We start from the raw sequence: 27,407 nt of genomic DNA, 5'->3' as shown, positions 1-27,407 counted from the left end.
TTGTATTAGTTATTCTTCCTACTTTTCTAGTTGTATTTTCTGTAATATTAATAGAAATTGTAACTTGTTGCCCATAATGTGGCTAAGTAGGCGTTTTCCTACAAGAAGTTTGGAGTTATTCCTTTTGATTCCATTCCTTTTGATTTGGTTTGTAATGACCGTGAGGTCTAACAGTATTTTTATCTAGCAATATAATCACGCTTTTCTTCAAAAATAAATAAATAAATAAATAAAATAAAATAAAATTTCGGGTATTATTCTGAAAAAAATGGTGGTATTACATGATTCAGCAATACGACGTCGTCTCATTTCTATCAATGGTTTAAGCGTGAAATAGTCGGAGTTCTGGCCGTTAATGGCGAGCTACAAGATTCTCAAACGCCTCCGCCGATCTATTCAAGCTAACTATCTCTCTCACAAGCGTGATTACCACCTTCTCAACATTCTTAACTCTAATTCTAGCTCCGTCTCTTATGCTCTTCCGTTTTCTTCCCACCTCGGCAAACCCAACCTCCCGTTAAAAAATCCGTACTCGTTGTTGCTCAACTCTCGAGCTATTACCACTCAGTCTGAAGATGATTCGGTGTTTGGGGAAGCTCGAGCTGTTGATAGCCACCACTCGATCACTGTCTCGCCCGAGTTGATTGCAGAATCCAATGTTATGGATGAAGCTTTATCAATTAGCTGTGAAGAGTCAATGCTTCCAGTTCGTCTAGTAAGCTCAATGCTGGATGGATTTCATGAATTTAGTGGCTTGCCATGGTGAGTTTCCACACATTGTTTTTTCTTTTTACTATATTTTGATTTTTTTGCTTATCTACCTATTGCTTTGAATATGAGTGTGTTCATCTATATTGGTTGCTTTTGTTATGTGTATTCAATTATAGGTGGGTAGTTATTGCTTCCTCCACATTGGCTCTCAGAGCTGTTCTGTTCCCTTTGCTTATATTTCAGCTTCATAAGTTGAAACGAATTGGAGAATTGTTTAATAAATGTAAGTGTTTTTTGTATCTTCACTTCAATTTGTTCATTACTCACTCAATTATGTCACCATTAGTTTAGGTATCATGTATATCATAAATTAACTTCCTTTGGTTCTTATTATCTGCATAGTGCCATCCCCATTTCCAGAGCCTTTATCAGGAAAAGGTTATATTGATCATCTTTCACACTTCATGAAGGAAAAGAAAGCCATTGGCTGTCCCTCATTTTTATGGTTCCTTCCATACGTCTGTGTCCAGGTAAATATTTTCTTAAAGTGTAGGAGAGGAGTGATGTTTGTCTATGTAAGTTCTATTTGTAAATTTATTTATTCATTGTTATTCAAAATATATGCAGGTGCCATGCTTCTTCTTGTGGATGACTACTGTACGAAGAATGTCGCTGGACCATCACCCTGGGTTCGATTGTGTAAGTCTCTGAAGTTTTACTACTAGACAAGCATAATTTGATCAATTGTTGATACAATTGTTTACAAGGTTGTATAGCCAGAACTAGCACAAATGTTTTAACTTATTTTAGGTGAAAAGCATGGAGCTATGTGAAAGTTTCTTTTGATTGGTCTGATATATTTTCTTCGTATTTGATTGACTATCATTATTGATTTCTTCTTCTCAGTCATCATTCATGTGTATCTTTAAGGCTTTTTTTTTTCTTCTTTTCATTTTAATGGCTTTGGCTGATTTCAGTTGATTGCATCTTTTGTGTCCACCGTCATACAGGAAATCTCTAAATTTTATAACCATATGTTGCATATTTATATAGCATTCATGGATTTGTTAAATTAAATTTTCTACGGTGTTCATGTCAGGGGGGTGCATTTTGGTTCCAGAATTTGACTGAATTTTCTCATGGGATTTCAGGCTCCATATTCCCTGTAGTAATTGCTGGTTTGCACTATACCAATGTTCAGGTATTCAGTTGGTTACCAATTACAGCTGATAACTACAGTTCTAATTACTTTGTCTTAGTTATATGTTGATGTAAGATAACTAGTCTACAAGCAAACAAAAGATACTTAAAAAAAATCTCTCTAAATGGCAGATAGTTAGATAAAGATATTTTTACTATGAGCCTGTCAGCATACTTTACCATGTTACTGTAAGCTAATTTGAAAGAGGGTAGCCTGATATCTTGTTATTCAACTTTTCAGATTTCCTTCAGAAAATCTGCAATTAAAAAGGTCACCAGCCTGCTTGACTTATTAGTAAAAGTAAGTATTCTCAACTACATAAGTCTTGTATATATTTTAGACGACAACTATTCTTTTTCTCCTTAGTGGCATGTATCTCATTAGTTCTATATTTTCTCTTAGTAGTTATATTTCCATCGATTTTTGTTAACTGTTAAAAGTATTTTAGTTTGTGAAGATGATTTGAGCTTTTAACCTTGTGCAGTACTACAAGCACTACTTGGATTTCTTGACACTACCTATACTCTTAAGCTGTTATTTTGTTCCTCAGGTAACTTGATATTTATTGCTGTGATTTCGTTATTTGTTATTATTATTACTATTGAACTTAGGTTTTGTAATATCAGATTACATAATTGTACATTTCAAGGCATTACAAAATGTAGCAGTTAGCTTTAAAGTAAGGGGAATAGTGAGACAGAAGATCAACCAATTTTCGCCACAACTTTCAACTTTCTACGCATCTTCTCTGTTGGTCTTTCCCTGGCAACCAAACCACCTTTGGAATCTTCTAAGATGTTATATTTTTGACAGCATTGCTCATTTTAAGACATAGTTCAGTCTCTCCTATTTATTTCGGAAAACTAGCAAATATTTAGATCATTTGTTGTGGACTGAAGGCTGTCTAACTAAGCCCACGTAATTATAACATAGACTATCATCAGTAAAATATAAAAGGGGTAAACAATGTATTGTATTTGTTTCTTGGTATTGCTTGCATATGTGAAGTGGCATGCTCTGCTCTGACAAAGTTAGGCCTCACAATTTTACCATTGTTTTGCAGGGAAGTCTTGTCTATTGGGTCACAAATAGTTCACTCACGGCTATACAGGTGAATTCTTCTTCTTCATTGAAACAAAACAACCACAGAGAGAAACCCAGTTAGCCACACTTGAAATCATGGTGTGATTGTAACTATGGTTTTCCTCCGCCACAAATGAGGCTTTTCAATTCATATTGGGGAGGGTCCTGTCTAAGACAAGAGGATCCTTTCTCTTTTTTCAAAAAAAAATCATGGTGTGATTAATGAGCAAGAATTTTTTTTATATACATTTTTATTATAACAGAATTCATTACAGTTGGCCTAAGATAACAACGACACTGGCAACCTAAACTAACTTCCTAACCAGAATCAAGCCATCCCCCCTCAAACGAAAAGGGGTATTTACAACTTTGAGTTTGGTTTTGAGATACAAATTGGATCTTTAGGCAAGCATTTAGTTAGAATATCGACCACTTGGTCAACTGATGGCACAAAACGAACTGAAAGTGTATTATTCAGAATCTGTTCACGAACAAAGTGTTGATCGATCTCGATGTGCTTACACTGAGCATGAAAGAAAAGGTTTGCGGCTATGGCAGCTACCCCTTAATTATCGACCCAAACTATGGGAACATCAACAAGAGTGACTTGCAGTTCAGAAAACAAGGATCGTAACCACATGATTTCAGCAGCGGTATTGGCTAAGGATCGAAATTCTGATTCGGTAGAAGAGCGAGCAACAACTTGCTGCTTCTTAGCAGACCACGAAATGAGATTTAGACCAAAAAAGACCGGAAAGCCACCAGTAGAATGCCTGTCATCAATACAATTGGCCCAATCGGCATCCGAATAAGTTACAATTGACATTCGAGAAGCAAGTTTGAGAAGAAGTCCCTTAGTTATAGTACCTTTCAGATATCTCAACAAGCGTTTACATGCTTCCCAATGGACAAAAGTGGGGGCATGTATAAATTGAGAAAGTTTTTTGAAAAAAGGGAAAGAGGCCAATGTCTTAGACTAGCCCCATCCCCGGAATGGATATAAATCCTCGCTTGTGGCGGAGGAATACCGTTGTTACAAAAATAAAGCAGGTTCCACAGCTTTAACCAAAGCTAGGGACACTAAAACAAAACTCGCTTCTCTGTCTAATCGAATGAAAACTTCTGACTCCCTAGTGGCCTAGCGCAAAACTGACTCCCTCACAGTATAATTACCTATGAGGCTACACCAGTGCAAACTTACAACAAAGTTCTCCAATCTCTAATTAGGTCTAAGAATGAAAGATTTTCGAAATGCTTAGTCTTGTACACCCATGTGGCTGTCCAGAATTTGATTTTTTCCCATAGGATCTCTGTCGAGCTTTCCGAATCTTCAAAGATTCTCTTATTTCGTTCTAACCAAACAACCCAAAGAACCGACAATACTGCCGTTCTCCATAGGCTTGTGCTACGTTTACTGCCTCCAACCTTACTTACTAACATGTAAGAAACCGAACCAGGCATAGCCCATTGAATCTCAAATTCGTTTATCAGCATTATCCATAAAGATCTTGCGAGGCGGCAACTTAAGAACAAATGTGCGTTGTCTTCCCCATTTATCTTGCAACAAGCACACCATCCAGGTGATATACACAGGAATGGGCGCTTTTTTTGCAGTCTAGCGTGTAGGTTCAATTTATCTAGAGCCACCAACCATCCAAACACTTTGACTTTGGAAGGACCTCTACTTTTCCAAAGGATCTTTGTCCAGAACAACTCATCAGAATTCTCGGTTGAGGTAAACCAACCGAATGCTGATTTAGAAGAGAAGATCCCACAAGAATCTGGTAACCAAATACGGCTATCATCAAGAATGTTAAGTACTCTGACGTGTTCCAACTTTTGTATCAATTGTGTCAAGCTCGGAATCTCTTGATCCGTAATGTTCCTTCTGAATTTAAGATCCCAGCTTGCCACACAATCACCAACCTCGCCCTCATCGCCAATCATCTCCTGAGTACTTACATTCTTGGCCCTAGATATCACAGCTAAATTTGGAAATGGATCCCTTAATGAAGATCTCCCAATCCACTCATCTTCCCAGAAACGAATACTTGCCCCATTTCCTACTTTAAACTTTACCAACTTCCCGTATTCATCATAAAGATCTGAGATATCCTTCCATGGTCCTCGTGGAGACAATCTAACCCCCTGTTTTGTATCCCAAAAATTGTCTGCTTTGCCATATCGACTTTTAATGACTTTGTGCCACAGAGAGTTCGATTCTAGTGGGTATCTCCATAGCCATTTCATGAGCAAACCTTTATTCCTCATTTCTAGTCTTCCGATTGCTAAGCCACCCTCCGCTCTAGGTTTACACACCTCATTCCAAGCCACCAAATGATCCCCGCCTGCTAAGTCTCCTCCTTCCCAAAAGAAGTCTCTCATCATTTTTTCTAGTTCCTTTAAGACCACCTTTGGAGCTTTGAATAAGGACAAATAGTAAATTGGAAGTGAAGAGAGGACAGACTGAATGAGGGTCAGCCTACCTCCTCTAGAAAGGAAAGAGCATTTCCATCCATCCATTCTTTTAGCGCATTTATCCAAAACAGGCTCCCAAAAGGACTTCTTCCTTGGAGAGCCGCCAAGTGGCATTCCCAAATAAATCATAGGCCACTTGCCCACCTCACACCCAATTGGGTCCGCACTATGGGCCACTGCTTCCTCGTTCATACAGATTCCTAACAATTGACTTTTATTCAAGTTTACTTTTAGTCCCGAGATACCACAGAACGCTTCAACAATCTTGATCAGCTTTCGAAGAGAAACCTCATCTTTAACAAAGAAAAGAGTGTCATCCGCAAACTGTAAATGACTAAGCCGAATATGGTCTTTGCCTATCTGGAACCCCGCCAAAGATTCTGTTTCTATTGCCCTATCCACCATTCCGCCAAGAACATCCGCTATCAATGTAAAAAGAAACGGTGATAGGGGGTCTCCTTGACGTAGACCCCTAGAACCATTGAACCCCTACCATTAATGAATATAGAGAATGAAGTTGATGAGACACATCCTCGGATCCATTTTCGCCACCGCTCCCCAAAACCTTTTTTCCTCAAGACCATGTCTAAGAAACCCCATTCAACACGATCATATGCTTTCTCAAAATCGATCTTGAGCACGAACCCTTTTTTACCACGACTCCTATAGTCCTCAACTGCTTCATTTGCCATTAGCACCGAATCCAGGATCTGTCGCCCTTCCACAAAAGCCGATTGGGTTTCAGCAATAGTCTCTCCCAAGACACCGCGAAGTCTAGTGGCAAGAGTCTTGGCGATGATTTTATACACGCTTGTGATGAGGCTGATGGGTCTGAAGTCTTTGACTTTGCAGCTGTTTAATCTTTTAGGGATCAGACATATAAAAGTATCATTGATACTGCCTTCAACTCTTCCCTCTCTATGAAAAGCCCGAAACACTTCCATAAGATCATTCTTGATCGTCTCCCAATTATTTTGGAAGACCGCCATGCTAAAGCCATCTGGCCCTGGAGCTTTATTTCCTTCACAACTAAAGACAATGTTTCTGACCTCTTCTTCTTCAAAAGGGCATTCTAGTTGCCTGGCTGAGGAATCGACAATCTGTTGCCACTCAATACCTTCGACCCCGGTCCCCAATCTCACCTCCGAAGTATAGAGATTTGAGAAAAAAGTTATTAGCTCCTCAACAATTTCCTTCTCGTTATCAATAATAGCCCCATTATCTCTTTCAATTCTCGAGATGGTGTTCCTAGCCTTTCTTGCATTCAATAGATTATGGAAGAATCTTGAGTTTGCATCTCCTTCTTTTGCCCATTTGCATTTAGACTGCAGCCAGATACCTCTTTCTTCTTCAAAATTTAACCGCTGCCATTCCTCTTTTAATTTCCTTCTTTCATCATGCAAAGATTGACTCCAAGACGAGGTTCCTTCTAATCTGTCTAACACCCCCAATCTTCCTTCCAGCGCATTCTTTTGTGGCCTTATTTTGTCCATAAGTGTATTTACTCCACTCCTTCACCTTCCCTTGAAGTATTTTTAGTTTCTTCATTTATTGATAATGAAAGCCATATCGGGCCTAGTGAGAGTCAAATATTGCAAGGCTCCTAAGGTACTTCGATAGAGAGTTTTGTCTTCAAAAGGAGACCCTTCAGTAAGTGAAAGTTTGTGAGCACTACTAGTAGGACTAGAACAGCTTTTGGCTCCTTCCAAATGAACTTTGACACGTAAATTAGTAATATACTTGCTTTGGGAAAGATACATGCCATTCGAGTCTATATAAATCTCTACACCAAGAAAATAATGAACCTGTCCCAAATCTTTTAAGGCAAGAAAGTTGTTCAAGTCAGCAATAAGCTTGCAAATCAACTGAGAATTCTGTCCAGTTATGAGAATGTCATCTACATAAATTAGTAGAATGACCATAGTCACAGTAGTCCCAAAAATAAACAACGAAGTATTAGCCTTAGAAGTGGTGAAATCCCAACTCAACAAAGTTTGCTTTAACTTGTCATTCCAAGCTCGAGGAGCTTGTTCGAGGCCATATAAAGCTTTGTGAAAATGACAAACATGATTAGGTTTAGATGGATCTTCACAACCTTGAGGTTGAGTCATATAAATGGTCTCTTGTGAATTGCCATTTAGAAAAGCATTAGAGACATCCAGTTATCTAACTTCCTAGTTGGAAGATACAACAAGAGTTAAGACCATTCAAACAGTGATTGGTTTAACTACAGGGCTGAAAGTATCTTCATAATCGATACCTGGCTGCTGCAGATATCCTCGTGCCACAAGTCGAAATTTAAAACCATCAACAGGTCCGTTAGCATTAATTTCACTCGATGAACCCTTTTGTTGCTGATGAGCTGCATATGAGGCTCATAAGAGACTGATGTTTAGGTATGATTAGCAATTAAAGCACGAAATTCATGACTCATAGCAGCATTCCAAGCAGGATCCTTAAGAGCAACAACTGTGGATTTAGGCTCAGTTGGCAACAGAGATTCAGGAAGTTTATGCTTCATGGCAAGATACGCCTTTGGTTTATGAATCCCATTTTGAGCTCTAGTGCGCATAGGATGTATTCTCTGAGTTGTAGCTTGTTCGGAGGAGGCAGGTGAAGCTGACTTAGATGCAGAAGAAAAAGAAACCTCTTGACCACCAAGAGTTGCTAACTCATGAACGGATGCTGCTGATGAACTTGGTGAATTGTCCTGACTAGAATGCAAGGTAGGAGCTTCAAGATGAACTGCCTGAGACCAGGAACTGACTTAGAGGAAGAGGCATCAACAACATTCAACATCAGCAACATTTGAGCGAACAACAATAGTCATGTCAACAGCAGCAACACGAGAGTGAGACTCGGGGATACCATCATTAGGAGAAGATGCAGAAGGTATATTAGTATTGAAATATACTGGACTAGTATGAAATGAAGCAGTGGGACAAGAATCCAGAAAAGAAGGTACTTGAGAGGCAGATGTTGATGAAGAGATAGAAGCTGGATAATGTGACTCATTAAAAATCACATTTCGAGCTATAAAAACTTGACTTGCAGCATTCCCACACAAGTAACCTTTGTGCTTAGAAGAGTATCCTAGAAAAATGCATTCTTCTAACTTGAATTCTATCTTATGATGATTATAAGGGCGCAAGTGAGGAAAACAAGAACACTCAAAAGGTTTCATGATAGTATAATCTGGTTGCTGTCTGTAGAAAATAGTGATTCGAATTGTGTGTATATTTCATAGAATAGTACATATTTATATACAAAGCTAGGAGACTAGGAAATAGGAAACTACCAACAAAATAGGAAACTACTAAATACAAGTTGCCCTAATTCTTTTACACCTAATATACAGCTAATATTCTAACACTCCCCCTCAAGCTGGAGCATAGATGTTAATCATGCCCAGCTTGTTACAAAGATAGTCTATCCGCACCCCATTCAAAGCTTTTGTAAAAATATCTCCTAGTTGTTCTCCGGTTTTCACATATCCTGTGGAGATCAGACCTTGTTGAATTTTCTCACGAACAAAATGACAATCGATCTCAATGTGCTTAGTTCGCTCGTGGAATACGGGATTCGAGGCAATATGAAGAGCAGCTTGATTATCACACCATAATTTTGCTGGAATAGAAGTCTTAAACCCGAATTCAGTCAAAAGCTGATAAATCCATATTACCTCACACACGGACTGGGCCATAGCTCTATATTCGATTCGATCGGATCTAGATACAACATTTTGTTTCTTACTCTTCCAAGAGACCGCATTGCCCCCAACAAATACACAATATCCGAAGTGGATCGTCTATCTACCTTGGAGCACGCCCAATCCGCATCGAGAAAAACACTCAATCTGGGTATGTCCATGATCCTTGTAAACTATACCTCGTCCTGGTGCTCCTTTTAAGTAACATAAAATTTGTTCTAATGCTGCCCAATGATGAATTGTTGGGGAAGACATGAACTGACTGATAACACTAACTGGAAATGCAATATCTGGACGAGTCACAGTTAAATAATTCAACTTTCCAACTAACCTGCGATATTTCTCAGGATCTTCAAATGGTTTCCCATCACGTGTAAGATGCACAAATCGGATTCATTGGAGCATTGCAAGGTTTTGATCCCAATTTCCCTGTCTCAGTTAGCAAATCAAGTACATACTTTCTTTGAGACAGAAAAATACCTTGTTTACTCCGAGTAACTTCAATCCCTAAGAAATACTTGAGTTCCCCTAAATCTTTCGTGTTAAACTGGGTGTGAATGAAAGACTTAAGGGATGAGATGCCTTCAGTATCATTTCCAGTAATAACGATGTCATCAACATACACCACTAACAAAATGATACCAACAAATTGATCTTTTATAAAACACAGAATGCTCTGACTTACTTATCAACAAACCAAACTTCTCAACAGCCTGACTAAATTTACCAAACCAAGCACGAGGGCTTTGTTTCAATCCATACAAAGATTTGCGAAGATGACAAACTCGCCCTAACTCCCCCTGAGCAACAAACCCAGGAGGTTGCTCCATATATACTTTTTCCTCAAGATCTCCATGAAGAAAAGCATTTTTAATATCAAGCTGATGCAAAGGCCAATGATGAGTAGCTGCCATGGAAATGAACAGTCGAACAGATGTGAGTTTAGCAACGAGGAGAAAAAGTATCACCATAGTCCACTCCATAGTTTTGAGCATAACCCTTGGCAACAAGACGGGCCTTTAAGCGAGCAACTGTGCCGTCCGGATTGAATTTAACCGTGAACACCCATTTACACCCGATGGCCTCGTTTTCCGAAGGTAAATCAACCAAGACCCAAGTACCATTCGCAACCAAAGCATTCATCTCTTCTATCATTGCAGCAAGCCAACCAGGATGAGACATCGCTTCTCGAACAGTTTTAGGAATAGTGATAGAATCAAGAGAAGCAATAAAAGAACAAGAAGAAGAGGAGAGATGATTATAAGACACAAAAGAAGTAATAGGAAAAGTACATTGACGTTTACCTTTACGTAGTGCAATGGGAAGATCATCTGAGATGTCCAGATCTGATGACGAAGATGCAGGTGCAGGACATGAAACAGGAGGTGGAGGAGGGGCGCCCGGTGTACACTATAGGAGGCCGAGGGAGTGGTGGAGGTGGTAGAGGTGGTGGAGGTGGTGGAGGTGTAGACATTGTGGGGGTGACGACCGAGGCAGTGAAGGAACAAGAGACCCGCCGTAACATGGAGCGGGCGCATAGGATGTGACAGAATAAACCAACAAATCATCATCCTCCCCCTGACTAGTAGAAGTAGTGGAAGATGAAAAATAAGGTGTATTTTCTACAAAAGTAACATCAATAGACACAAGATATTTGTTGAGATCAGGACAATAACACCTATACCCTTTCTGAAGACGAGAATAACCAAGAAAGACACACTTTAGTGCCTTAGGGTCTAATTTGGTGACAGATGGACGGACATCGCGAGCAAAACAAACACTACCAAATACTCGCGGAGCAACTGGAAATAATGACTTATTAGGAAAAAGAATTTTAAATGGAATTTCACCATTAAGAACGTAGAGGGCATGCGATTAATAAGAAAGCATGCCGTGGAAACTGCATCGGCCCAAAAAGGTTTAGGGACTTTCATTTGAAACAAGAGAGCACGTGCAGTTTCAAGAAGATGTCTGTTTTTACGTTCGCAACACCATTACGAGGTGCCGTATCAACACAAGAAGTTTCATGAAGCATGCCATTAGAGGTCATATAAGATTGAAATTGAGCATACATATACTCTTTGGCATTATCACTTCTCAAAGTACGAATAGATACATTAAATTGAGTTTGAATCTCAAAGACAAAAAGCACGTAATATAGAAAACAACTCAGAACGATTTTTCATTAAATATAACCAAGTTAAACGAGAATGATCATCCACAAAAGTAACAAAATACTCGAATCCGGAGTTGAGACAAAATAGGACAAGGACCCCAAACATCAGAATGAACTAACTCAAAAGGAACACTAGCACGTTTATTGACACGTGGACTCAAACTAACACGATGATGTTTGGCAAACTGACATGACTCACATTCTAACGAAGATAAACTACTATATTGGGGACACAGTTTCTTGAGCAAAGGAAGGGATGGATGACCTAAACGACAATGAGCCTCAAAAGCGGAAGCAACACTCGAACAAGCAATAGCGGTTGGCGGAAGTGGGTCAAGAACATACAAGCCACCAGATTCATGTCCTTTACCAATAATCTTCTTCGTCATAAGATCCCGAAACAAACAATGATCGGGAAAGAATGAGATGCAACAATTTAGATTACGAGTGAGTTGACTAACGAAAGCAAATTAAAGGACAAATCGTGTAAATGTAAGATCGATGATAAAGATAACATAGGTGTAGGAACAATAGTGCCGGATCCAAGAACGAGCCGTTGACCCATCGGTAAGGTGACAACGAAGTGGGACCGTGAGACCGAAAAGTGGAAAAGAGACGGGAATTACTCGTCATATGATCCGTGGCACCGTAATCAATGACCCATTTTGAGGATTTGGAAAGAAGGCAGGCATTAGAGTTACCTCGAATCGGCAATCGCGGTGACGAAGAAGATGAAGACTTAAGTGTTTCCACGATACCTTGAGAACTTGGCAAATTCATCGGCGAAATAAGGACCGATTTGTCGGATGCATCACAAGTGCTTGCAATATTGGCGAGTGTTGTTGTCGATTCTTAAATTGTAACTTCCTACACTCAAACTTGGTGTGGCACAGTTTCTTACAATAATTGCACATGATGCTCCCGAATTTGGTGTGCGGTTATCAGGTCCTTGTGAATTACCTCCTTTAAATCCACTTGGAGTAGAGTTTCTTTCCGGTGCAGAATTATTACGACTCACCAAGGCGCTATTCAGAGGAGTTGAAGAGGTAGTCTCTGTGCGAAGAACACGAGTAAACACATCTTGTAAAGAGGAGACATCGTAACCGGAGAGAACTTGTGACTTTGCGAGTCAAATTCGGATGAGAGTCCCGCAAGAAAACTCATAATAGCCATCCGTTCTCGTTGGCGCTGTTGAACTTTTACATCAGGACTAAACGGTAATAGCACATTAAGTTCTTCATATGTTTTCTTGAAAGCCATAAAATAATTCATAAGAGACTTATCTTGTTTCTCCGCGCGATAAAAAGCTTTGCAAACATCATATATGCGAGATATGTTGTCTTTGCCAGAATACAAAAACTCCAAGTAACCCATTAGTTCTTTAACCAATTCACAATGATTAATCAAACTAATTACCTCATTATCGATAGAATTTCGAATTTGAAGGAACAAGCGAGCATCCTCACGGAGCCATATTTTCCTTGAATCGTTTGTTTCTTCGGGAGGATCGTCGATCGAGTGATCATCTTTGTCAATACTCCTCAAATACAGTCGAATCGTCTTACTCCATTCCAAATAATTCGAACCAATCAACTTATGATCCGTGATTTTAGACATTACGGGAACAACATCAGAAACAACAACTGATTTTGAATCTGATCTTATCTCTGCCATAATCTCAAAAGCAAACACAAAGACAGAGAAAAAGAACAAAAGAACACCAAAGAATGAACACCCAAACACGAAGAAGACAAACAAATACCGAATTACAACCTAGAACAGATGCGAGTGGGCTTAGAAGAACCCAGTGAAGAATCGGCAACAGAACGCCGTCGAAGGCGCCGTCACACGCGCCTCCACGCGCCGGCGCGTGAGCCCCACGCGCAGAAGCTTCAGGCGGCGCGTGAGCCCCACGCGCGAGGAATCCGGCGACCGGACTTCGGGGGTTGGTAGATCGGCGGCTGGGCAGTCCTCCTATGTGGGCGGTGAGAAACAATGTTCACTCCAAATAGGATTTTCGAAAAAAACAACCCTAAACTCAAACCCTAAATTTTTTTTTTTTTTTTTTTTTTTTTTTTTTTCAGAACCCTAATTTCGAATTTCGAATTTTGAATCACAATGCTCTGATACCATGTAGAAAATAGTGATTCGAATTGTGTGTATATTTCATAGAATAGTACATATTTATATACAAAGCTAGGAGACTAGGAAATAGGAAACTACCAACAAAATAGGAAACTACTAAATACAAGTTGCCCTAATTCTTTTACACCTAATATACAGCTAATATTCTAACACTGTCCAAATAAGCAGTCAAAAGGACTAATGTTGCCATTGATAGCAGTAGGCATCCGATTAATAGAGTAAGCTGCTGTGTGGAAAGCATACCACCAACATGACATATCTAAACCTAATTTGGCAAGCAAAGTTAAACCAGTCTCTGTTATATGTCGATGTTTACGTTCCACCCTTTCATTTTGCTCATGGGAATGGGGACAAGGCCTTTGGTTTTTAAAGCCTTGATCACTTAAAAATCTCTCAAATGGTAGTCTATACCCACCACTACCATCAGCTTGGACATCTTTTATGGGAAGATTAAATTATTTGTCAACGAAGCTTTTGAATTGAACAAATAATTCAAACGCTTGAGACTTGACTTTATGAGGAAATATCCAAGAAAACTGACTATAATCATCAACAAATACAATATAGTATTTGTAATTATCTTTAGACGCGACATGGGAAGGACCCCATAAGTCGCTATGAATATGTTCTAGAGGTTGTGAAGCTTTACTAGAGGACAAAGAGTAAGGAAGTTTATGGCTTTTACCAAGTTGACAAGCAGTACAAAAGCTGAGATTTTTAAGTGAATGAGGAATATTGGCACGAGACAACATCTTAATCAATATAGTAGGTGCAGGATGACCCAATTTGATATGCCACAAATTTATATCACAAGAAGCTATAGATAAATGAACACTAGGTGATTCAAGAACAGGAAAAGAAGCTTTATTTATTTGACATTGCAGTAGCAGTGCAAGTACAATGAGAATTACAATCATTTTTGAATTGAGACATAGCACTAGAAGTGACAAGATTGCAATCCAGAAATGTTGGAGAGATATTCGAGCTACCATCACCTAGAAGATACAGACCATCTTTATTCTTCCCTGTGATCAGAACAGCACCTGTTTGCTTGTCCTTACCAAAACAGCAAGATGTGAAATTTCAAGAAAACATTATTATTTTCAATCAACTTAGAGACACTAATGAAGTTTTTTGTAATTGAGGGCACTTGCAAAACAGTTTTTAGTTCTAAAGATTTAGTGGAATTAGAAGGAATGGTGGCATGACCAAGATGAGAGATAAAAAGCTTCTTACCATTGCCAACAGCAAGAGTTTCTTGACCATTGTATGGAGTAGTTAAATCAAGGTTGGCATGACTGAAAGCAAGATGATTCGTGGCACCAGTATCCACATACCACCCAACATCATCACCAAAATCAAGAACTGATTGAGTAACAAAGGCCTGAGATTCATATTCTTGAGACAACTCAATGAGATGAGCTTGAGAAGGGGAAGAAGAATGCTTCGGAGTCACCCAATTACGATCGAACTTGTAATGACAGGTTGGTGCAGTATGGCCAAAACTCATACAAACTTGACAAAGAGGCCTGTTCATATTGGGAGGTCGATTCGAGCTTCGAGGATTAAATCGGGACTGATGGTCAGAGGGAATGCCTCTTCTAGACCGCAAGTCTGGTCTATTCGATCTAGATCTTGATCCAAAAGTCAGATTCGCAGACATCTTTGTAGAAAGATCCATAACAGAAGTGTGGCTGGTTATCATCCCGAGCAGTTCGTCGATTGAATGAATTGATTGGCTAGTGTCACACAGGTCTATCAATACAGAAATTTTCACAAGAGAAAGGGTAGACGAAGCTTTCAGTCTGATATGTATGATGTTTCGGTACATTCTTCTTGGGTCGGGTTTACTTGTTTATATGTCTATTCTCTTATGACTTTTTTTAGTATATTTTCGCTTGAAACGAAAGATTTGGAGAAAGGGAAGTGAGTGGCAAGATAATAGATATTGAGTCCATCATGAGATGACCCTTTCTTCCCCTACCTTTGATGTACTTGACTTCTGCGTTCAAGACGAATCTCTTGTGACATGAGGAGAGCTTGCACTTCTTCAAGAGACGGGAAATCACTCCGAGACGTTATACCAGACACCACAGGATCGAACTCAGGGCCAAGACCATCAAGAAGATGAAGAATGAGATCAAGATCAGATATAGCATGGCCAGCAACAGCTAAAGAAGCACTCAAAGATTTGACCTTATCAACATAGTCAGAGATACTGAGAGTACCTTTTCAAAGAGTCGAAAGTTGTCCTTTGAGCTGTAATAACCAAGCCTTTGATTGGCTCAAAAACTTCTGCTCCAGATCTTTCTAGACAGAGTAAGAGCTGGAATAGCTTGCAACGGTACCAAGAACACCTTCCATCATCGATGAACGAAGCCAGGAGAGAAGAAGCTGGTTTTTGCGCCGCCACTGAAGAAACATAGGGTTAGGATCGCCATTGATGAGATTCGAAGGAGGCGTGATATCACTGAACAAGATTTCATCTAAATCATGTCCAATGACGGTAGGGACGACCTGAGACTTCCACGCCAAGAAGTTCGATCGGTCAAGCTTTGTTGTGAGAGTCGAAGACAGAGAGTTGGAGAACGGATTCCGAGTGTGAACTAGAGCAGCAGACTCTGATTGAGGATCGGAGACTCTGACTGGGGACGAGTTGTCGCCGGAGGAAGCCATGGAAGCTAGTTAATGGCTCTAATACCATGAAACAAAACAAACACAGAGAGAAATAGAGAGAAACTCAGTTAACCACACTTGAAATCATGGTGTGATTAAGGAGCAAGAATTTTATTTATACACATTTTTATTCAGCACAAATAGAGGAATTCTGTTATAACAGAATTCATTACAGTTGGCCTAAGATAACAACGACACTAACAACCTAAACTAACTTCCTAACCAGAATCAAGTTGTTGGTTATCATTCTTCTTCTTCAATGAGAAAATGAACTTTCTAATAAAAAAAATATTTTGATTACTTTCCAGCTTCACATTGCTATAAATGCATTTCAATCCATGCCCTCTGTGATATTTCTTTGATATTAAGTGTTTTATGATGATGTTGTAGCAATTATCACTCAAAAATCCTGATGTACTTGTAAAGTTGGGTTTATCAGACAAGATTACTTCTAGCTCAGCTGCACACTCTGGCATTAGTATTCCTCCTATAACAACCTTAAGTGAATCTAAAAGACTGCAAAATGTATTTTTGGAAGACCTCTCCCCTACACCCTCAAGAAAACCTGGAAAACATATGGAAGTATCTTTGGAAGACCTATACCCTAAGGAACTTCTTAACGTAAGTGACCTTAATTTTTTTATCTTGAAAACTACGTTAAACATCAGATGTTAATAAAAGTTTATCCTAAATTTCGTCACTGGAATTGTTGGCAGCTTTCCGTCCAACTATTATCACAACAACATATTGAAAGAGCAATTCCTATAATGCAGTAATTTCTGATCTTCTCTTAGAAATTTAGACTTTCAACTTGTCTGCAAAGCTTCATAACAACTTTGTCTTTAGCTGCAACATCAAGCTCATTCTCTTTTACTGCAGACTGGCACTTTCCAAGGATCCTGATTACACACAATGTTTGGTTCTCATGGGTCAGATTCTAATGCAGAAAGGAATGCTTACAGAGGCGATTGAGTATCTGGAACGTGCTATTTCTAAGGTCTGGGACTCTAAATTCATTTTCTAATTGTCAAGATTGCCGTATGTGGTACATGAATGAATTAATCTTGTGAGATAATTACTTTGCCTGCAATATGTGACTGAGAGAGTTTATCTCTGTAGCTGCCTCAAAAAAAAGTTATACATGTATTACTTGCTTTTGAACAATTATTTGGAACAGGACTTTGGCTCTAATATTTCTTATTTTGAATTTGGCTAATACCGATTCTTTCAAACTCTGCACCCCATTGATCTATTATTATTCTCACCAGCTCTTGCTTGCTGAAGAGCTAACAGAAGTGGAGGAAATCGATTATTTAATCTTTGCATTGCAAATGGCGGGGTCTCTGTATATTTGTCAGGTGCACTAACTTACTGGAAAAATAAATTTTGAGATTCAACATGATTATAACAGCTCAATATACATGTTTATATAAAATTATAAATGTGGTAAACATTGAAAGCTATGTACTTTGTATTTGTGTATGGGACAGGGGAAACTTAAGGAAGGGCTGGTACACTTGGAAAGGATCGGAAGGTTGAAAGAACCAGAGGACCCAATTAGCAAAACTCACTATTTTGATGGAATATTAAAGCTTTCAAGGTATATATATGCAGTGGAGTACTATTTGATTATATGACAATAGGCTCCATCGCCATGATTGTTGTTCATCTTGAAGTTGATGATGAGTTTGATTTTTCAGCGCTTTATACAATGTGGGGCGCAGAGATGAAGCTGCATATTATCTTCGATTAGCTGCTGCATATAATCCTGCTTTCAATATATATTTGGAGCAATGTGAAAATGAGGATGACTCTTTGATCAGTGATCTTGCCAATAGTAGACGGCAAGATTATTGACTTTTACATATTCTCTTTTTCTCTTTATTGCTTTGCTTATTCTCATTGAATAATCATACTACAACTTACTATATTTTTTTTCTTTGATTTAGTTTCTCAAGTAAATATATGTGTGTCAGTGTGTGTGCGTGTGAGTTTCACTATTTAAATTTTCTATTAATAACAAAAATTGCGTATCTATAAGTTTTCTCAATTTTACATTTCTATTTTAATTTAGTTTGTATTATTTTTTAATATTATTTATTTCGGTTTGATCAAATGATGAGGTTATATACTGTGTATTTAATTTATCACAGTCGGCATGTTCAGTTAAATCAGTGATCACTGTTTTATTGTTTTCATGAACTGCTGTGCTCTGCTCATAATATTCTTTTAAAATCTAAAAATTTCTGCCACGTAATTATCTATTCGAAGATTATCAATTATGAGATTGCAAAACAAACCTCTTTGCAGCAAAAAGAGATTGCAAAACCTCTAAAGCACAAGCGAATTAAATCCGTCTATTTTTATTAAATAAAAAAAGTGGTGTTTTGTTAAATTTGGAAAGAAAAGTCTTATATTTATATCAGGTGTGATAGATTTTAATTATTTAGTACTTTAAAAATATCATAAATTATTAACAAGTGCTTGTTGACTTGTGATAATATAGTAGCAAAACAAGTCTTACTTTTCTTCTTCTTCAATCTGTGTTTCCTTCTCATTACTCTCCTCAGATTCTAATGCTCTGTTTCGTTAGTAACTAAAAACCCTCTCCACTTAGCAAATCTCTTGCCCCTTCGATTGTTTAGCTTACTTTCTGGTTTCATTGAAGAAGAAGAAAATTTCTGCAGCTTCTACAAGTAAGGTAAGGATGAACCTGGTTTTCACTTTTTATTGTTTCATTTTTCTGCCTTCGAAAATTTTTTTTAGTCCTTTTAAAATCTCTTGATACACCTTAAGCTCTTGAAAATTCCAATGTTTAGTATTAGCTATCAAAGCATATAAAATGATGACTTTTATGTTCTTTTCTGGTTACAGTCCAATCCACTTTGGGTTGTTTTCCAACTTATGGCAAGAAAAAGAGCTAAAACGGCAATATCAATGGCTGAGGAAGATGATGGATTTTCGAAACTACCTGATGCAATCATCCAACACATCTTGTCATTTCTACCCACTGTGGATGTCGTTCGTACAAGCCTCCTAACAAAGCGTTGGAAGCTCATGTGGTACTCAGTCCCCACACTCATTTTCTCTGATGCTACAACTGATTTTCAATCGTCACAGGCCGTAGAAAATTTCTACAAGTATGTCGATAATTGTTTGATATGCCGCAAGAGAGGTATGAATTTTATGGTGGATACAGCCATAGCTAGTTTCAAGCTTCAGATGAAGAATTCCTATCATACAAGCAAAGCCACTTACCTAGATAAATGGTTAGAATTTTTAGTTAAAAACAAAGTCAAGGAAATAAATCTTCAATTGGGTTTTGCCTTTGATCGTGCTTTGAGTTGTTACAGCTTACCTATATCAGTACTCAACACTAGAGATTTGACTGTTTTAGAGTTGGATAGGTTAGATTTGAACACTGCTTATTCAATTAGACTTCCTGCATTGAAAACTTTGTCATTGAAAAATGTTTACTTTGAAGATAATTTGAAGGATGATGCAATATTTAAGTTATTGCTGGGTTGCCCTTCCCTTGAGACATTGTTGTTAAGTTTGTGTGATAACTTAGTTCCTCTTGGTTATCCGCTCTGCTTGCAAAGTTTTAGCCTGAAGTGGCTGAAAATTAAATATCTTGCCTTTGTACCACCTCTTCAAGTCGAAGCCATAAATCTTGAATCTTTGGTAGTAAATGGATTCATCTTTAAAGATACAAATCTCTTTGCATGCAAGAGAATTAGAAATCTCTCACTAACTTTTGATCATTGTAGTGAAGAAGACCCATCTAAATCATTAGAGTGTCTCATTTCAACCCTTCCACTCCTTGAGAATTTGACTTTGAAGGACTGTTACAAAGTGAAGTTAGAACACATTAAAATTTCGAATCAGCAGTTGAAAAGTTTCAATTTGAAGAATAGGTGTACTAAATATGATTATGGGATGAACATTATAATTGAATTTGCTCCAAAATTAGAATCCTTCAGTTATGAAGGCCATACCAACTTTGGCATATCAATGGAGTCTTCTAATTTGTTGAATGGAAAATTTGTGATTCATAATCTGCATGAGAACTATGACGCAAATGGATTTATCAGTATGATGAATTTCCTTTTGAATCTCAATTGCTCTTGGAATATTGTGACTTTGCATGTTCCTTCATTTAAGGTTTGTTCATTATTGTTTTTATTTTATTATTTTTAAAAAAATAATTTCATTATTTCTCTTGTTTGATTTTGTTGTGGCTTTATTTCAAGTTCATATTACAAATGTATATTTCAAATATTGATATGTTCATTTGTTTTCTTAGGTTCTCATAATGCCTGAATATTTGAAGAGGATATGTCACTCTTCTTTACTTAATTGGAAGCATCTCAAAATTAACTCTGATTGTAAGTTGGTCAGAGAATCGGACTTAAAAGATAACTTGTTGCGAATATCATCATCTTTAGAAACATTATATATTAATGAAAAAGACATATTGTAGTTGTAACTGCTGATTATAAGGAGTAATGATTATTTATATTTTTCATTACTAATTGTGTCTTTAGACCTTTTGAGTACCTATTTAGCAGCATAAAATAGAATAAATTCAAATGGTTTTTTTGTATTAATGTAGAATTATATTATTATATAATTTAATATGTGAAATTATACTGATAAATTGTATTTTAAGGCCCCATTGGTGTATCAAGGATATTTTTAAAATTTTGACCCGAGATGGAAAAAATCGTAATTATATGATATATTGTGCTTATGGACTATATTATTATATAGTATGTTTATTACGTCTATCTGTAAGTGTTTTCTGACAAGTAGACAAGATATAGTCACAATCAAGTATTTTGGAATTTATTTATGGCATTATTTTGAAAAATGGGAAAATATAAATTAATATGTTATGTGTGTGCGATTGAAACGGCTATAATACCCTTAATTATGTGGATATGATTATGTGTATTTTTCAACAAAACTATTTTTTTGAAAATTAGAAAATTTATTTCTCTCTCTCTCTCTCTCTCTCTCTCTCTCTCTCTCTCTCTCTCTCTCTCTCTCTCTCTCTCTCTCTCTCTCTCTCTCTCTCTCTCTCTCTCTCTCTCCTTCTTAATCCTTTTGTTTATGTTAAATTCTAATATTTAAATGCTCAGTTTGTGCTTGATGTTCTTGTTTAATGAGATGCATGTTGTTGAGAAAGACATTATTTAAAGTGTTTTTGACTACGTTATTGCTAGTAGATTCATGCTAGGAGTTTCTTTATTGTCTTTGGAAGTTTTGGGTGAATTTAGGATATGTGATGCTAGATTCCACTTTGATATTCTGGGCTGCTTGATTTTTTGGGTTGCTCATTTGAAGTTCAGGGTTTGGATGTTTTGAATGTCTTGGTTTCAAGATTGGATGATGTATTGCATGTCTATTGGTATGGCATGCTTTGGTTTTGTGTTAGCCTTGAACTTGAACTTTGTTTTAACTTAAATTCTTAGTTAATGTTGATTATGAGTAGTAAAGTTTTGAATTTGAGTTTGAACTTGGTTTTGGATGAAGTTTTATGTCAATTTGGTGAAAAATCGAGCATGTTGATGATAGGATTATTTTACCATGATCTAGATTTACTAACAAGAATGTTGAATTAACATCCTAAATATAAATTCTCTAAAACAATAAAAATAAACACATAAGGGTTTAAGAAAATCTTACATTGATTGCAGCGGAATATAATGACTCCTTCCGTTCAGGATCTCTAGCCCTCGATTCCTTTCTGTAGGAGAGCATTATCAAGATTTGAACATGGATCTCTTTCTCTCCTTCGGCTTTAGTTACCACTGTTTTACTCACTATGATTGAGTACTTAACTTGCTATGTGTGGGCATGGCACTCTATCACTCAAGGGTTTCGAATTGGATGAACAATGCAAGAGGTTTGAAATCACTATTGAAGGTGTCTCTCAACTACTAGTTGTCAGAGAATGAAAACTAGATTTGGTAGGTTGAATAGTCAAGTTGAGAAGAGAATGAGATGAGAGCATCATGTACCTTTTACAGCGTTTCAACTAGGGCTTAGGGCTGAATTATATGAATTAAAAAAGAATAAAATATTGGGCAAAAATCAACACTAGGCCAGCCATACAAATGACCAATCTCTAGTTACAATTTTGTCACTTTTTTCAACAACTTATTCTTCTTTCAATAATACCATATTTTATAATTCAATCCTATAAATGCCAAAACTATTTATTTAATAATTATAATTAATTACTAAATAAAATTATCATTTATATTATTTATTAATTAGACCATACAAAGTCTCTTAATTAATAAATTGACCCCAAAACCTCTTTTCTTCACAATTAAGTCCTTGCTTAGTGAAAATTCATAAATAAGACATTTTCTAATTTTAAAATTATAATTGATTAATTAAAATCAATTAACTGAGTCTGCAAGCAGTATTATCTCAACTAATGAGGAGACCATAGGCCTAAATAACTGAGCTTTCAATAAGTAGATCTAGAATTTACCAAGTAAATTCTCGAACTTATTAATTCCGCCTGCGCCACCATAGGTTTGGAATTGAATAGCACTCTCAATTATATAAACGCTCTATATATACCACAATATAAATACGTTATGATTATCCATTTTTACAATCCTAATAGTCAAAGATCCTCTATAGATGATCTACACTGAATAAGGGACAAATTTACCGTTCTACCCTTCAATGTATTTTATCCTTAAAACACTTAGCTACCTATAAATAATATTTCTAGTAAGCTAGTATAATTACTGAAATGAGATCTCAATCATTTATCTCTATCAAGACAAGCTCAAAGGAAATCATCGTTTCACTTCTAAATACTTATAGAAGCTATAGATTCTGTATCTATGATCAGCGCTCCCACTCAATTGAACTACCATGTTCCCAAGATATAAATATCTGCCAGAACCATATGTTAGCATCCACGAACAACTTGAAGAACATAGATAATATAATTAAGCTGAACCTAACCATATCAGGATTAAGATCCATAGACCTAAGATCAACCATTGATATTGACTTAGAAAGATATAACGGTAAGTTTATGATATCTTATCCAAGTTCAATATCGGTCTCTTCTAATGTATTCTCCATACATCTGATACTGGTAAACTTTGCTAATGTCCTAAAAAAGACATAACACTTATCCAAGGTGTAAGTATACCTTATCGCCGATTATCATGTCAGTCTAAATTCAGTGAACTGGCAAATCATGGGAATTAAACTTTTGAACATATAATCATGATTATATTTTACTGTGCTGACGACACTATAATCATGAACAAATATATACATATTTATATATATTCTGGACTTAATAGAATTTATACATCAAATATAATCATAAAATAAATCATGCGAACCATGCAACATAAAAGCGATTTCTAATCTTATATTAATTAGTAAATCTGATTATATTGAAATGGGTTTTATTTAGGTCACAAAATCCAACAGTTGAAAATGGAAATTTTTAGGGGTTACAGGGCCCCTCGCCTCAGCCACGTTTGGCTCGCCGCAGCGTGGGCAGCCAAGTTGTGGCCGATGCAGCCACAATTGTTTTTCCTGGGAATTTTCGGGTTTTTGTTTTTTCCATAACTTTTGACTCGGGACTCCGTTTGGGACGTTCTTGATATCTTTGGAAAGCTCATTTCGAGCTCTATATGCGAATTTGTAATTAGAATGCAAATTATGTGATTATGTGAAAGTGATTTTGGGATTTACCCTATTTGTGAAATCCCGGGTATGTATGACTAGGACTACCAGCGCTTGCTCAAGAAGACCTGGGGGTTCGGAATCTCCACATACTTGGGATACCAGGTAAGACAGTAGTTAGCACGTAGACTTAAGCGTGTGGCGCTTATGTTTGATATTATGCTTGTGATTAAGTGAGAAACTGGTATTAGGGTTATTACCCTAAAGTGAGCGGTTATATGATCTAGGGTTAAAGAATTACGCAGGTAAGGCATAATTAGGTTAGACTCGGTAATCAAAACCGAGATAAACCAATCTAAGGCCTTATTGTAAATAGACGTGTGAGCGCAACACGTAGGTCTATGTCATATGACAATAGATACAGTGGCGTTAGTATTTATTTAAATTAAGAATATATTGCATTATGTTGTTAAAACTGTCTTGCTGGGCTCGGCTTACGGGTGCTCTACTATGCAGGAAAGAGTAAATCTGTTTGTGATCAGCCATGGGTTTGAGGGCTTGGCAGTGTATTGTACATGTTTAGGCCAGACTAGACCATGCGGGTTGGGTCTACCAGAAGAAATATTTTATATTTTGACTTTTGCCGCTTAGGTCGGCTTGTAAATGTAACCTGTAATATTCTGTGGAAGTTTTTACGGGATCCCGGGACAAACGTAATCTTTTGGAATGGTTGTAAAATTAAATATTTACAAGTTATATTTTTACTCTATGATTGATTTAAAGTTTAAATTTTCGCTCTTAAGTCTAGTAATCCCAAATTAGTGGGGTTAGCTTAGGTTTAATGGTAGTTCGTAGCGTGCCTTTTATTAGGGCGTTACATCCAACGTTCTAATTCAAATAGTCAAAATCCTCTATAGATGATCTACATCGAATAAGGACAAATTTACCGTTCTGCCCTTCAATGTATTTTATCATTAAAATACTTAGCTACCTATAAATGATATTTCAATAAACTAATATGATTACTTAAATGAGATCTCAATCATTTATCTCTATCAAGCCAAGCTCAAAGGAAATCATCGTTTCACTTCTAAATACGCATAGAAGCTATAGATTCTATATTTATGATCAGCGCTCCCACTCAATTGAACTACCATGTTCCCAAGATGTAAATATCTGCCAGAACCATATGTTAGCATCCACGAACAACTTGAAGAACATAAATAATACAATTAAGCTTAACCTAACCATATCAGGATTAAGATCCATAGACCTAAGATCAACCATTGATATTGACTTAGAAAGATATAACGGTAAGTTTATGATATCTTATCCAAGTTCAATATCGGTCCAATCTGATGTATACTCCGTACATCTAATACTAGCATACTTTGCCAATCTCCTAGAAAGAACATAATACTTATCCAAGGTGTAAGTATATTTTATCGCTAATTTATCATGTCAGTTTAAATCCAGTGTACTGACATGGGACTTAAACTTTGAAACATATAATCATGATTATATTCCACTGTGTTGACAACACTACAATCATGAATAACTATATGTTCTAGATTTAATAGAATTTATACATTAAACATATAATTATGAAATAAATCATGTGAACCATGCAAAATAAAATAATTTTTGATCTTTTATTAATTAGTAAATCTAATTATATTGAAATAAGTTTTATTTAGGGCATAAAATCTAACAAAAAATAACTTACTCACTACTTTGCTAGTTGATTGAAGCTTTTTGTCAAGAACAGTCTGATCATGGTTGAAAAGGGCCAATTGCTCAAAGAACAACTGTAATACCCTAGATTTAAGAAATGGATTAGCAAAACCCTAACTAGATAATTATGTATAATTGAGGAAATTATATTATTATATAATTTAATATATGAGAATTTATATGATTTATGCTATGTTAAGACCTCGTTGGTGAGCTAGGGGTATTTTAGTAAATTTGACCCGAGAAGGGTAAAACAGTGAAATTAATTTATTAACGTGCTTATGGGACTATATTATTATATATTATGCCTGTGTTGTCTTTTTCAGGTGTGTTCTGACAGGTTGGTGCGGTATAGTCACAACCGGGTATTTCGGGTCGAACCGGGTTCGGGCCCGAAATACAATTTTGGGAATTAAATATTGGCATTTTATTTGGTATTGGATAATCTGAATTTTTATTTGAAAATAAACGAGTATGAAATGACAATTATGCCCTTGTATGTTGAAGTGGATGTTATTTGGCCCTAGGGGCATTTTGGTCTTTTGACCTTTATTGATTTACATTTGATTAATAGAATTTTTAGAGAAAAGGAGTTGTATTTTCTAGCTGCTTCTTCCCCTTACCCAAACCTTCTCACTCTCTCAAACCCTCTTGAATTTCAAATTTGACTTTGGTGAAAACTAGCTTGATTTAAAGCTTGATTGTTGGGAGATTGTGTTGAAAGCTTGGAGCTTGTTTGTGCAAGAAATTGAGGTAGTTTTCTACTAATTTTTATTTGAGTTTTTGCTGATTTCTAGTTGTTGTAAAAGCATGAAAAGTGAGTTGTTCTTGAGATTTGCATGTTAAGAGAATTGATGTTTAATCTTGATGGATTTGGGTATGAATTGCTTAATATTGTTGTGGTCTTCATTGTTGAGCTCTAGATGGAATGATTAGGGTGTTTTCTTATTAGAATTTAGGTCTTTATTTGATGTTTGTTGCTGGAAATAAATGGGGATTTCATGAGTTGAAGCTCAAGTTCTTGAGCTTAACTTTTTGTTGGTTTAGGCATGATTTTGATTATTGTGCAATCTGAATTTTGAGAGTTTGTTGTTGATGTTTAATGCATGAAATGGTATTTTAGACTCTCTGTTTAATGATTGAAAGCCTATGTGATGGTTCTAAGTTTTGGTTTGGGTTTGGATGTGTTTTGGGCATAATTTTCGTAGCTGAAAACTAAGAGGTTGTTTGGCTTTATAGTTTAAAAACTGTTTTCAGTTTAAAACTGAAAACAGTTTTTAAAAACTATTAGGAGTCGTTTGGTAAAAATTTCTAAAAACTGTTTTTTAAAAATTGAGTTTTAAAAAACTAGAAAACAGAAAACATCAAAATGTTGTTTTCAATTTTTAAAAATAATTTTTTTGTCTAACATATTATATTTTATATTTTGCTCACATACTCGGATCCTAGACCCAAACCATACCCGAACCTAGACTTGGATGGGTTAATGTCATGGTATGGTGCTAAAATATTGATTTTTTTTCCTAAGAAAAAATCTGAAAACAGTTTTTAAAAATTTGTGCCAAACACCATTAAATTTTTAAATGATAAAAAACTGTTTTTTATTCTCACTTTTAAAAACACAATTTTAAAAACATAAAACTGAAAACACAACCAAACAAGCTCTAAGCTTTCTGGGTTTTTAAACCCCTGGGTTTTTAAACCAAGTGGTCACGACTATCATAGGTCTGGTCGCGACCATGATACTGACAGTTTAGTAATTTTTTTAAGTTTTTGTTTTTGCCATAACTTTTGACTCGGGACTCCGTTTGGGACGT

General features: G+C 36.6%; 2 protein-coding genes across 2 annotated transcripts; both read left to right on the top strand.

The window, feature by feature from the left end:
• Nucleotides 1-270: 270 nt before the first annotated feature.
• LOC115720625 (ALBINO3-like protein 2, chloroplastic) lies at nucleotides 271-20,710 on the top strand. Its single transcript, XM_030649788.2, has 16 exons — nucleotides 271-762; nucleotides 888-994; nucleotides 1,114-1,241; nucleotides 1,339-1,410; nucleotides 1,811-1,912; nucleotides 2,153-2,212; nucleotides 2,397-2,462; nucleotides 2,976-3,023; nucleotides 16,570-16,800; nucleotides 16,896-16,951; nucleotides 17,059-17,176; nucleotides 17,448-17,537; nucleotides 17,670-17,779; nucleotides 17,880-18,880; nucleotides 19,054-20,343; nucleotides 20,486-20,710. The coding sequence occupies exons 1-14, from the start codon at nucleotides 356-358 to the stop codon at nucleotides 18,034-18,036; spliced, it is 1,752 nt and encodes a 583-aa protein (XP_030505648.2). The 5' UTR covers nucleotides 271-355; the 3' UTR covers nucleotides 18,037-18,880; nucleotides 19,054-20,343; nucleotides 20,486-20,710.
• On the top strand, nucleotides 19,084-20,662 carry LOC133034213 (F-box/FBD/LRR-repeat protein At3g26920-like). The gene is made up of 2 exons (XM_061109257.1): nucleotides 19,084-20,343; nucleotides 20,486-20,662. The coding sequence occupies exons 1-2, from the start codon at nucleotides 19,084-19,086 to the stop codon at nucleotides 20,660-20,662; spliced, it is 1,437 nt and encodes a 478-aa protein (XP_060965240.1).
• Nucleotides 20,711-27,407: the final 6,697 nt, after the last annotated feature.

This window comes from Cannabis sativa, chromosome 2 (assembly GCF_029168945.1).
Source record: "Cannabis sativa cultivar Pink pepper isolate KNU-18-1 chromosome 2, ASM2916894v1, whole genome shotgun sequence".
In the NCBI taxonomy this organism is placed as follows: domain Eukaryota; kingdom Viridiplantae; phylum Streptophyta; class Magnoliopsida; order Rosales; family Cannabaceae; genus Cannabis; species Cannabis sativa.
This window is presented reverse-complemented; position numbering and strand designations above follow the sequence as displayed.

Bases quoted from the DNA above. Each gene is read 5' to 3' on its own strand.
- LOC133034213 (XM_061109257.1), top strand. From the start codon at position 19,084: ATGGCAAGAAAAAGAGCTAAAACGGCAATATCAATGGCTGAGGAAGAT. The intron at 20,344-20,485 runs GTTTGTTCATTA...TTGTTTTCTTAG, and splicing joins TGCATGTTCCTTCATTTAAG to GTTCTCATAATGCCTGAATA.
- LOC115720625 (XM_030649788.2), top strand. From the start codon at position 356: ATGGCGAGCTACAAGATTCTCAAACGCCTCCGCCGATCTATTCAAGCT. The intron at 3,024-16,569 runs GTGAATTCTTCT...ATGATGTTGTAG, and splicing joins GTTCACTCACGGCTATACAG to CAATTATCACTCAAAAATCC. The intron at 17,780-17,879 runs GTATATATATGC...TTGATTTTTCAG, and splicing joins GGAATATTAAAGCTTTCAAG to CGCTTTATACAATGTGGGGC.